The sequence below is a fragment of the Pogoniulus pusillus genome, chromosome 3 (assembly GCF_015220805.1).
Source record: "Pogoniulus pusillus isolate bPogPus1 chromosome 3, bPogPus1.pri, whole genome shotgun sequence".
Classification (NCBI taxonomy): domain Eukaryota; kingdom Metazoa; phylum Chordata; class Aves; order Piciformes; family Lybiidae; genus Pogoniulus; species Pogoniulus pusillus.
The window spans coordinates 8,740,794-8,753,480 of record NC_087266.1 but is presented as its reverse complement, the minus strand read 5'-3'; the positions used below and the strand labels follow the sequence as shown (position 1 = coordinate 8,753,480).

At 43.3% G+C, this 12,687-nt stretch overlaps 1 protein-coding gene across 5 annotated transcripts in view; it reads right to left on the bottom strand.

The window, feature by feature from the left end:
* LOC135189431 (N-acetylated-alpha-linked acidic dipeptidase 2-like) overlaps window positions 1-10,725 on the bottom strand; it is a 57,091-nt gene extending 46,366 nt beyond the window's left edge. For 4 of the 5 annotated variants that reach the window (XR_010308080.1, XM_064169795.1, XM_064169804.1 and 1 more), the window contains exons 1-3: window positions 10,637-10,725; window positions 7,836-7,947; window positions 1,739-1,925 (exon numbers count right to left, since the gene is read on the bottom strand). Coding sequence is in view for 4 of the 5 variants with exons in the window: in XM_064169795.1 (XP_064025865.1) it covers window positions 1,739-1,925; window positions 7,836-7,947; window positions 10,637-10,718 (381 nt within the window). In the remaining variant the exon portion in view is untranslated. The remainder of the gene's footprint in view (window positions 1-1,738; window positions 1,926-7,835; window positions 7,948-10,636) is intronic. The other variant, XM_064169825.1, reaches the window with a different exon arrangement.
* Window positions 10,726-12,687: the final 1,962 nt, after the last annotated feature.

The window sequence follows — 12,687 nt, the reverse complement described above, 5'->3', positions numbered from 1 at the left end:
AATCCATCTCCAGGCAAAAGTTTGTACACTAAGCTTGGTTATTGCAAATGATAAGTTAGTTTCCACAAACTGTTAGCAAAATACACCATCCTGACTAGCGTGCATAAGTTCAAACAGACAAAAACAGCTAAGGAGACTGAATGAGGCACTTAGTGCCAGGGTTTAATTAATTAGAAGGTGTTAGGTGATAGGTTGGGCTCAGTGATCTCAAAGGTCTTTTCCAACCTGGTTAATTCTGTGATTCTGTGATACACAGCTGAACTTTTATAAAAGAATGCAGAGAGAAAGGATCATTGACTCAGAGAATCATTTAGGTTGGTAAAGATCTTTAGGATCACTGAGTCCAGCCATAAACAATTTGACATATCAGCTATCATAAGATACTCACCTGTCAAAGCCTGAATCTAAGCAAAGAAATAGATGAGAACTGCCAAAAGGTGGTGACAATATCAAGACACCTACTTCATCCATGCCATCACACACGTATTTTTTTTGTGATTACTCCAGGTTGTTCTTGTTTTTATAATAACAATAACAATAACAATAATAATTGTTGTTATTATTATTATTATTATTATTATTGTTATTATTATTCTCTTCACTTCTTTGCTAGTTACATTCCAGTGGAACATGCTGCCTTTTACTACTCTCTGTTCTAACAACACTCATGTTTCATGTTCACCCTTTGTCACCTTATGAGATTATAGCTGAGAGACTGTTATGGGGGTTCCAGAATACTTTCTCCATTAGTTCACATTTAAGCTCACGCTGCCATCTCTGAGCCCATAGTCCTTAGTTTCTAGCTTAGGGCCTCTTCACCTCTATCTATGTGCTATGATGTGCTTATGGTGTTTAAGGCCAGGCTGGATGAGGCTGTGGCCAGCCTGATCTAGGGTAGGGTGTCCCTGCCCATGGCAGGGGGGTTGGAATTAGATGATCCTTGTGGTCCCTTCCAACCCTGACTGATTCTATGATTCTGTGATATTATGTTTCTCCACCAGTAACATCTCCTAGGGTTCTTGTCAGATTTTGCATCTACTTTTTTTATTCCTCTCTGTGTACAAAATAGAGAAGATGACTACAGACCAATTGTTCATTATCATTTAGGAGACATCACAGGAAACCAAAAGGATCAGAGTCAATGAAGGGATGTAGTACTTCATACAAAGCACAGTATCTGTGTGGCATTCCTTACCTCAGCATCTTGTGGAGGCAAAAACTGTACAGATGAGAAGCAGAGATTCGATAGCTACTTGAAAGAGAGAGGGTCACTAACTGGGTAAATACTTGGAAAAGATTTCTTATGAGAATTCTTAAAGAGACTAATTGCACCGCATTAAGGGAATCCCTGAACCGGAAGAATTGCATGCCCTAAATGCATTCCTTTGTGCTTAAATTTCCCTGTGCATCCACTTAAGGCTGTTGATTGAAACAGGATATTGGCCTAGAGGTATCCTTAACCCAAACCAGTATGGTCATCCTTACACCTTATGGTCTATTGGTGTTAATTGCAGCCTCTCCACACGTCATCCTCTGTTAGCTGTTGGGGGAAATGACATTTCAGCTACTGTTGCTCTTCTGCAGCCTGGAAAACCATTTCTAAATATAAATTCCCTTTGCATTGGATTTTTTATCAAAATATAAAGAAAGGTTGTGCTGGGATGAGAGGGAGGGAAAAGAGGAAGTCATGGTTTCTTTAAAGAAGTCTTAAATACACTTTAATTACTGAAAATATCACCTCATTCCCTTGATCATCGACTATTGAGATGTAGTTTGGTTGAGTTTCATTTGGATATGAAAGAAGCACATCATAATGAATGAGTTCTGCTGAATCTAATCCAAATTCCTTCCACTGGCCTTGAATTTGCTTGGCAAGAAGAAGATTCTGCTCAGTTCCTGCAAGGTGAGGCAGCTTGGTAAATGAGCTAGAATAAAAGAGAAAACTGTTAGTAAGCAGCAAATGCAGAGGAGCACAAGGGTGAACTAGGATCAGTATAAAGGCTTATCTACAGGCCACAGGCATGGAAAGTAAGGTCTTATAGTTAAGGGCTGAGATGTATAACATGTTTGTTTATCAGAGTCTGCATCAGGATAAGCACAAAATGTAGTCAGAGCAGAAAAGCTTTCCAGAGGATTTCAGATAAGCCAGCTGAACTGTTCTCTTTGCATAACAGGAATAGTCAGATCTACACACAAGCAATGAAAATCAGTGCCAGAGGTATTCAGAACAAGACAATGAACAGTACGCAAGGAGCAGAAATAGATACAGAAAAGTTGCACAAATAATTCCAGTATCTGGTGATGAGTTTGCACATTGCTGGCATAACATTTACTAACAAGTTTTACTTGAAAATCATTATGTCAAATTATCTGCACAGATTTGTTCTTTAATTAATCAAAAGCCTGAATAATGAAAGCCTTCTAACAACATTTAAATCCAGAGCAGATATAACACATATAGTGATAAATAGTCAGAAACAATATTCAGCTCTCACCCTGGGCTACTCTACACAAATCTGTCTACAATCTGTTTGTCCCACTGAACAAATGAGTTACCAATAACTCCGAGCTGTCAGCTGGGAGTTCGAAGCACCAGCTTCAAATTCCCAACAGCCCATTTGTTAGTGGCTGTCCCAGATGGTCAGATACCATTATTTACCATTAATTAGTGGTACCAAATACCATGATTAATCTTCAGCCTCTCAGTTCAGACTATTTACAGCCCATATAACAGCTTGTTCTTCATAGAATCAGCCAGGTTGGAAAAGACCTCCAAGATCATCCAGTCCAACCTAGCACCCAGCCCCATCCAGTCATCTAGACCATGACACTAAGTGCCTCAGCCAGACTTTTCTTGAACACCTCCCTGGGCAGACCATTCCAATAGCAAATCACTCTCTCTGGCAAGAACTTCCTCCTAACATCCAGCCTGGCACAACTTGAGACTGTGTCCCCTTGTTCTGTTGCTGGTTGTCTGGGAGAAGAGACCAACCCTCACCTAGCTACAACCTTCCTTCAGGTAGTTGTAGACAGCAATGAGATCAACCCTGAGCCTCCTCTTCTTCAGGATAAACAACCCCATCTTCCTCAGCCTCTCCTCACAGGGTTTGTGTTCCAGGCCTTTCACCAGCCTTGTCACCCTTCTCTGGACATGTTCCAGCACCTCAACATCTCTCTGGAATCGAGGAGCCCAGAACCAGAGACAGTGCTCAAGGTGTGGCCTGACGGGTGCTGAGTACAGGGGAAGAATCAGATTCCAAATGAGAATGTTGCAGAAGGTGTCCAAAGCCTTGCTAAAGTCAAGGATGTTACAGCCACTAAATGTCTCCACTCACCCCTGTAGCCAGTTATTTCTTTAGAGAAAGTGATCATGCTGATTATAGAAACAATTAGTAAATAAATGCTGGCTACTCCCAACTATCTTTATGTCCTTCATGTGCTGGGAAACAGATTCTAGAATGATGTCTGGTCACCCTTACAGGGACTGAAGTTGAGTAGCCTGCCATGAGCCTGAACATGAGCCAGCAGTGTGCCCAGGTGTGGTCAGGAATGGTGTGGTCAGCAGGAGCAGGGAGGTCATTCTGCCCCTGTACTCTGCACTGGTTAGACCACACCTTGAGTACTGTGTTCAGTTCTGGGCCCCCCAGTTTAGGAGGGACATTGAGATGCTTGAGTGTGTCCAGAGAAGGGCGACGAGGCTGGGGAGAGGCCTTGAGCACAAGCCTCATAGTTTAGGCTGGAGGTGAGGAGAAAGTTCTTCACTGAGAGAGTCATTGGACACTGGAATGGGCTGCCCGGGGAGGTGGTGGAGTCGCCGTCCCTGGAGCTGTTCAAGGCAGGATTGGACATGGCACTTGGTGCCATGGTCTAGCCTTGAGCTCTGTAGTAAAGGGTTGGACTTGATGATCTGTGAGGTCTCTTCCAACCTTGATGATACTGTGATCCCCTGAGGGTGTCCTTCTTGCCTCAATTACATCAGCCTTTTCCAGCCACTAGAGACCTCTTTCAATTGCTAGAACTACTCACAGACAGCAGCCTTGAAATTGTAACATCCAGCTCTTTCCTGTGAATCCTACCTGGTCCTCTAAATTTGAAGGCATCTGAAGAGGCCACAACCTTCTGCTCTCTGCTGTCATCCTTTCTCTTTAAACTGTGTGGATATGCATCAAGGTCTGGGATCAACCTTTGCCAAAGCCTGCTGCCCGTCTTTCTGTACTTTAATTTTCTAGAGTATTTTAAGTACCTCCTAATTTCTTTAGGCACTTAAGTTTAAATACATGCACATGCTATAGAGAAAAAATTAATTGAACAACACAGGACATTGTTTTTCAACTTTTCTCTTCCAGTTTCCTTCTTTCCAGAGCTAGGATGCTAAGGTCAAAGTGCCTGCACTTTCTGAGACTCATAGCTTTTTTTCCCCCACTTGATAAAAGCAAATTTAAAAGCCTGAAAGACAAAGCATCCAAATGCTTGAATTCACACTTTTAATGCTTTTAACAAACTTTCTGGATAGTGTATTAGTGTATCTTTTCTGCAGTTCTTGCTTATTATTTGATTTTAGGGAAACAGCAAGAAGCATTTGGCCCATCATCAAAGCAGATAGACAAAAAAAAGATACAATGAACACCCTATGGACAAGAAACTTCAGCATAATTGCAGGGCTACTGCATGCTGATATCAAGCTCTGTGTTGCCTAGATTCTCACTTGTGCTAGTTTGAAGCTAGCTAGAAAGTTTTGGTGAGAAGAACTAGATCACAGGCTGTGAAAGGAAAACAATGGTGATGTCTACTCCCCTCAGAGTCTTGCTGAAGAAGAAAGGAAAACATTAGATAACACTCTTGCCATTTTGTCACTCTCACTCGGGCTGCTGACTGAGCAACATCTTACTCCCTAACCTCACCTTCCACTCACCTTTGCTTCCTAACCTCTTGGCTGAACCTCTATTCTTCTTTAGGACTGGGGTAAGGTTGAGAGGGGCAGGGGGAAGGTGCAGGGGTGGTTGAGAGCCCCTCCTGGGGACTCAGGTTTCTGGGAGGGGAGTTGTGTTTCTGTATTACCTTTTACCTTGTCTATTTCTGTCTATAACTGTATATACTGTAAATATCTGCTTGTATATTGTGCTAGCTGTAAATAAATAGCTTCATTTATATTCCCAGTGCTGACTGAGACTAGTCTGGGTAACTGCTAAAGTGTGGGGGGGGGGGGGGGCAGGGAACACCCAAACCATCACATCACTCAAACATAATCTTGAGAAACTCTCCAATCTATCAAGAGCAACAAATACAAAATAAGATAAAGCCTATAGACTGAAAAAAGCTAATTGATGTTAAAAATAAAAATGTTAGGGTTTAGAATAAAAGAACAGAAACCAAATCTGTCCATAATTCTTTGGTGTTTATGATGTGGCTGCTGACTTACATGCTGAATACCAACGTGTTACTAACCAGAGGTTACTTTTTGTGTGAATATATTTATTCTCCTGTAGAAGGTATGATAAACATACAATAACAATGAGTCTTTTTTCCCAGTGGAATCATGTCCTGGTAAGGCATGAATCCTGCCGGGCTGGTTTAACTCTTGCTCTCCTCCTTCTGTTGTGGGGAGGGAAGTTGAGTCAGATGAGCAAAGCCTTGAGGGCTAGGGGGCTTAGCACCATGTGCCAGTTGTCTTGTGCTGGAGCAAAGCCTTGAGGGCTAGGGGGCTTAGCACCATGTACCAGTTGTCTTGTGCTGGAGCAAAGCCTTGAGGGCTAGGGGGCTTAGCACCATGTGCCAGGTGTCTTGTGCTGGAGCAAAGCCTTGAGGACTAGGGGGCTTAGGACCATGTGCCAGTTGTCTTGTGCTGGAGCAAAGCCTTGAGGGCTAGGGGGCTTAGCACCACGTGCCAGGTGTCTTGTGGTGCCCTCACCATGCCTGCATGGTCAAAGGACGCATGAAGCTTTGAATTCATTGGCCAGAACAATGGTGCTAGTGCCTATTGGCCAGTTTGATTTTCAAGCTGAAGTATATAAGGGGGAATGATTTAGAAACTGCCTTTCAGGTCTGTGCCTTTCTGTATTCAGCCTTTCTACACCAGCCTTTGTCTGCAGGAAGCCTTCCTGCCTCTCCTCCTTTGTGGCTCGTTAAAGGCAGCCACGTGTTGCCGCTAACACTAGTGGCTCAGCAGCAACTCCGTCCCCTCTGCCTGAGATATTTGTATTTTACCCTGGGATCACTGTGAGTTTGAAAGCATCTTTGGTACAGGAGACTTAGTCAGAGACCAAAAGAGTCGTGAGTACATCTGCTGGAGTGAATGCCCAGAGTCCATAGGCAGAGTTAGAATTCTTCCTGTTCTTGCCTTCCTGTTTTCCAACTTCTGATTGTTTAAACTGTTTAATTCTGTGCAATTGCTTCCCGTGACTGAAACTCCAAAGAACCTCAGGGAATTTTGCTGGGTTTTGAATATTAATAATTAAAATGGCTCCCAACCGCGCTTTCACCTTCTCCCACCCCTCTCAACCTTAGCCCAGTCCCAAGGAAGAATGGAGGTTCAGCCAGGGGGTTAGGAAGCAAAGTGGATTAATCAGAGGAGGCTAGAGAGAGGAAAAAATGCAGCTCAGGCAACTCCCTAGCAGAAGAAGAAATGCCTTATCTATGTTTTTATTTCTTGTTCTTGTACCTCTCAGCAAGCCTATGAGTGAAGTAGACATCATCCTGCTTCCCTTTCATAGCCTGTGATCTAATCCTCACCAAAACATTCTAGCTAGCTTCAAACTAGTACACAAATACATAGCAAAAGAAGAGGATATTTCTATAGCCTTAGCATTTTAGGTGTTCTGGAAGTACTGCATGGATGCATTAGGATGCAAAATACTTAATAACAATTATATTCCGATTGAGGAACTGGGAAAAAATCCTTGTGATAGTCACAGAGATAAGGATTTATTTAGAAAATACAAGCTGTGAATAAAGACTTGTGGTAGAAGGTGACAGAGCATTGGAACAGGCTGCTCAGAGAGGTTGTGGGGTCTCCTTCTCTGGAGACCATCAAAACCCACCTGGATGTGTTCCTGTGTGAACTACCCTAGGTGAACCTGTTTGGCAGGGAGGTTGGACTCGATGATCTCTGGAGGTCCCTTCCAACCTCTAAAGTACTATGATTCTGTGATATCATGCAAGACTTAACCAACCACACATACTGTGTGTGGACAGGGCCCTTCATCTTTTGAAACAGAGAACAGGCTATACTAAGGTCTCAAGCATTCAATTAACAGTACATTAAGCAACATGGTCACACTAAAAGTATTACCAGTTGTAATTACTCGTGGGACTCAGCATCATGCAAATTTTGGATATATTCATTTTCTGTTTGTATTAGCTGCTCAAACTGAAAGTTCAAGGAGATGCTGGGCAGATAAGCAATCAAATGTAATTCATAGCAATCAATGTATCTCAAACACAGTAAAATAATCTGAGTCTGAGACAAAGTGAACTTATCAAATGCTAGGGCTTCAAACACTTCTGAGGAAAAAAATCCAGACACTTCTACTGCATTAAATTAACACTCTGGGGAATCATAGTAAAGAAGCATAAGCACTGGCAGTGCTGCAGCTTGAGGGAAGTGCATTGAACAGTACAAGCACTCCAAAGAGGTAACTTCAAAAATGGGGAAGAGGGGAACAGAAGGGTTGTGAGACCCTCCCTTCTCCCTCCTCCCAGACATTCTTCACAAAGCAAGCAATTCCAAAGCATCTTAACAGCTCTGCTTTCAGAGGCTGCTCTTTAGAGCTGATGTTATCATTTTCTGGCTTTTGCAACTGTTAAAATGATTCAGAACTAAGATGTTGAGGACTTACCGAAGGAATTGCTTGATATTTTCTGCTTTCATTTCAGCCACAAGTTTCTGTCGCACGTTTGGATAGACATCTGAGGAGTCGGGGGTTCTGTCAGTCGGTTTTGTAAACCATCCTGAAACACAGTTGAAAAGCTTCCTGCTTAGCAAGGACCTGTGATGGTTTGGGTGTTCCCTGCCCCCTCACACTTTAGAAATCACCCAGACTAGTCTCAGTCAGCACTGGGAATATAAATGAAGCTATTTATTTACAGCTAGCACAACATACAAGCAGATATTTACAGTATATACAGTTATAGACAGAAATAGACAAGGTAAAAGGTAATACAGAAACACAACTCCCCTCCCAGAAACCTGAGTCCCCAGGAGGGGCTCTCAACCACCCCTGCACTTTCTCCCTGCTCCTCTCAACCTTACCCCAGTCCCAAAGAAGAATAGAGGTTCAGCCAAGAGGTTAAGAAGCAAAGGTGAGTGGAAGGTGAGGTTAGGGAGATGCAGCTCAGTCAGAAGCCCAGCCAGAAAGTGAGTCAAAATGGTGAGAGTGTTATCCAGTGTTTTAGTTTTCTTCTTCCACAAGACTCTGAGGGGAGCAGACATCACTATTGTTTTCCTTTCACAGCCTATGATCTAGTTCTTCTCGCCAAAACATTCTACCCTGCTTCAAACTAGCAGAGAACCCAAATCCCCAGCGATTTCAGCCCAAGTGCAACCTAAAGTGTTGAATTGTCTTAGTAAAACCACAAGGATATATGAGGCTTAGACCACCCTCTGTCAGTATTTGCTGGCTCAAATGTGAGGCAGAAAAGTAAAATGTATGCTTCATTGACTGAATTTCCATGATAGTAATATAATTAAAAGAGTATACCCTAAATCTGGAGTAAATTCATCCTGTTTTTCAAGGTAGAGTCATCTCTCATTCATTTTAAACTCTACTTCAAATTCTCAACTAAATCTTTTCAAGGTAGATTCATTTTAAGCTCTAATCTAAATTCTCAGTTAACTGTTAGCATTGTGAAGATTAAACTTGTGATGCATTTCATCATGGTGCTCATGAAATTTCCTTTAATTTATTTACACACTTATTCAAAAATACATAGAATCAAATAATCATAGAATCAAATAATCATAGAATCAACCAGGTTGGAAGAGATCTCCAAGATCATCCAGTCCAACCTAGCACCCAGCCCTATTCAGTCAATTAGACTATGGCACTAAGTGTCACCTCCAGTCTTTTCTTGAACACCTCCAGGGATGGCAACTCCACCACCTCCCTGGGCAGCCCATTCCAATGGCAAATCACTCTAAAGAACTTCCTCCTAACATCCAGCCTACATATAAGAATATTTAAAGTGAAGGGGTGACCTTATTGCTGTCTACAACTACCTGAGGGGTGGTTGTGGCCAGGAGGAGGTTGCTCTCTTCTCTCAGGTGGCCAGCACCAGAACAAGAGGACACAGCCTCAAGCTATGCCAGGGGAGATTTAGGCTGGAGGTGAGGAGAAAGTTCTTCACTGAGAGAGTCATTGGACACTGGAATGGGCTGCCCGGGGAGGTGGTGGAGTTGCCGTCCCTGGGGCTGTTCAAGGCAAGGTTGGACGTGGCACTTGGTGCCATGGTCTAGCCTTGAGCTCTGTGGTAAAGGGTTGGACTTGATGATCTGTGAGGTCTCTTCCAATCCTAATAATACTGTGATACTGTGATACTGTGGGGTAGGACCCAACAGCCACCCTGCCAGCATCCTAATAGAGGTTGGAAAGTGTGAGGTTAGTCTATTTGATAATTAGGAGAATAAAGTTCCATGGGACTGTGACCTAAGTCAGTTTTAAAAAGGTGGAGATATTTCAGTAGCCATAAATCTGACAGAAGAGAGTATATAAAGTGTGTGAATTTGTCTTTTAACAAAGAAACAAACAAAACCACTAACAAATCCTTTTGTCATTCTAGCTAGCAAAAAACTGTCATAATAAAGACAAGTATCAGTGCTGCTACTTGCACAATATGTGACTCATTAGACTTAAATGCAATTCTAGCAATGCTCTGAATATAACAGTGATACTAGATCAGGGCAAAGGTCCATCCTGCCCAGTATCCTATTTTCAGGGCCATGTATAAGCATAGCACATACACCAGATGATGATAATGATGATGATGATAATGATGATGATGATGTAATTGCTCTCATGTATGTTTTTTCTTTCAAGCTTTGCCCTTAGGTATGTGCTGCAACACAAGTTTAAAAAGGATGAATTAACGTGTGCAGTTTTAGACTTAAAACCAAAGGCTGCAAGCGACTGTAAAGAAGAATCTAATGTTCTGGTAAAACTTGATGGAAAATTCAGCAGTTCCACTCCTGGCTGTCAGTCAAAACTCCTCCTCCTCCTCCTCTACATCCTGCCCTCAGTTTCTGAAATAGCAACTGAATAGGAGCATTTACATAGATCTTCAATACAAGAATCAGGAGTTTAAAAGAAAAAAAGGCAAAGCCCGGAGGTTTTGTAATCTCCGAAGTCTCAAACTCTTCCGTGAAGCTCTCCTCCCTGCCCGCCCGGCTGCCCGTTGCGGGAAGCCATCAGCTCACCAGGGCTCATCTCGGGCTGCAGCACGCAGCAGCCGCTCCGCTCCTCCCTCCCTGGAGACCCAAACTGCTAAAGAGAACAGCCTCTGAGAAAAAGTGGGACGAGTGTTTCAGAACGTCCCTAAGAAGCACTATAAGCTCCCCGATGGAGAGCTAATCACAACAGGGCTTGCACTAAGTATCCGTACAGGGCAAAGGCTTGCGGGCTGTGCCCCTGTGCCTCGTACTCACCTGCAAGAAAGCCCAGCAAGAAGCAGCCCAGCAGCCCGGGGCAGCCCAGCCATGTGCGGAGGGTGGCCTTGCTCCTGGCCATGGGGACACCGCCTGCTTGCAGCTTTGCAGGCTGCCAGGAGGACAGGCAAGCAGCTGGCCGCCTCCTCCTCCTCCTCCTCTTCTTCCCGCCCTCAGCCTCACGGCTGCCTCTGGCTTCTGTTCTTCCCAGCTCTCGCTTTGCCTAACCAGCCTTAACCGCTGGATGGTGATGATAGGAGGTTTTGAGTTTAACAAAACACTTCTGTTTCTTAGCCTTACCCCCCAAGACAGCTTGTGTGTGCATCTCTAACAAATATGCAGCTAGAAAGTGCACCAAGCAATGCATTAAGTACTACTTAAGGGCTATTTTTGATTATCAGGACTTTCTGGTTGTCAAAGTTCCTGGTTTAGGCTTAATCACAATCAGCATTTGTTCCAGCAGAAATGGTCAAGAGGTGAAGTGGAGGAAAGGAAAACTTGTTTTCTCCTTACCAAGGAAGCACTGAATTGCTCCCCTTTGTGATTTGTAGCTACAGTAATCCTTGGCAAGTGATGAATAGAGCAGCTCAGAATACAATTTGGATTAGCCAATGGGGATGCATTCAGACATCATCCAATTTGCAACTGGGAAAAGTGGCAAAATTGTTTCCTATGTTGTGTAGCTTTTTACATTTTGGATTACAAGGTTGTTAGGGTCAATCTTTCCTAGCCTTATTCAGCCAAATCCATGGATATCTCATGGGGAAGGGCATAACTTCAGCCTAGGCAATAGTCAAGGTATTTTTACAGAATCATAACATCATTTTTTCTACACTTTCCCTGGCCCTGCAGATTTCTTCATGCTGGTGAGTTCCTGCACGGATACCTGGAAGCTAGAACTGATCTTTCTGGAAGTGAGAACCTGCCCATCTGAGACCAGTTCTCTGAAAGCTTTTCTGGGAGCACAGACATGCTTGAATTCTTCCTTACCACTGACTCCAGACCCAGATATATTCTGTGGAAGAAATGGCAGTGCTCCAAGTACCAAAACTTTCTTGAATACTGAAAACATTCAGAAACAGCTGAAAAGATTAGTTAGTGTCCTAACTGCAAGTCAGTAAGACTTGCAGAGATCAGAGAAGATTTAGACCACTTGGGCATCCTGCACTGGTCACAGTCACTGTTCTAAACTTATCTCTTTGTTGAAATTATAAGCATTACAAACTCTATGATGAGAGGCTGAGGGAGCTGGGGGTGTGCAGCCTGGAGAAGAGGAGGCTCAGGGGAGACCTCATTGCTGTCTACAATTACCTGAAGGGAGGCTGTAGCCAGGTGGGGGTTGGTCTCTTCTGCCAGGCAACCAGCAGCAGAACAAGGGGACACAGTCACAAGTTGTGATGGGGAGGGATAAACTGGATGTTAGGAGGAAGTTCTTGCCAAAGAGAGGGATTGGCATTGGATTAGGCTGCCCAGGGAGGTGGTGGAGTTACCATCCCTGGAAGTGTTCAAGAAAAGCTTGGATGAGGCATTTAGTGCCATGGTCTAGTTGGCTGTCTAGGGCTGAGTGCTAGGTTGGGCTGGATGATCTTGGAGGTCTCTTCCAACCTGGTTGATTCTATGTCCAGTTTTGTGATCCTTTTCTTCTGCCATTTCCCAGCTGCTCATAAAACATCACAAATTCTGAACAGCAAGGACTTTTCACACATACATCTCACATGACTTACATAAAACAGATGGAATTCCACCTACACAACTTAGAAAGAATGAACATATTGATGCATTATTAGCTTTTCTATAGCACCACAGGTGTAGGAGTGGCACATAATAAGACGGTAATGTGACAGGGGCTTTTGGATACTACTATCTAAATTAGACCTCACATGATGATAACATCAGTGGAGGAAGAAGGTAAGAACAGCATCAGTCAGAAGGTATGAAATGCATTTATTTTGATGCCTACATCTTTTTAAAGTCATAAGTACATCAGCAGTATTAAAATTGAACAATAGCAGAGCAGCAACCAGTTGGCTTCTACCAGTTAAAATATAGTC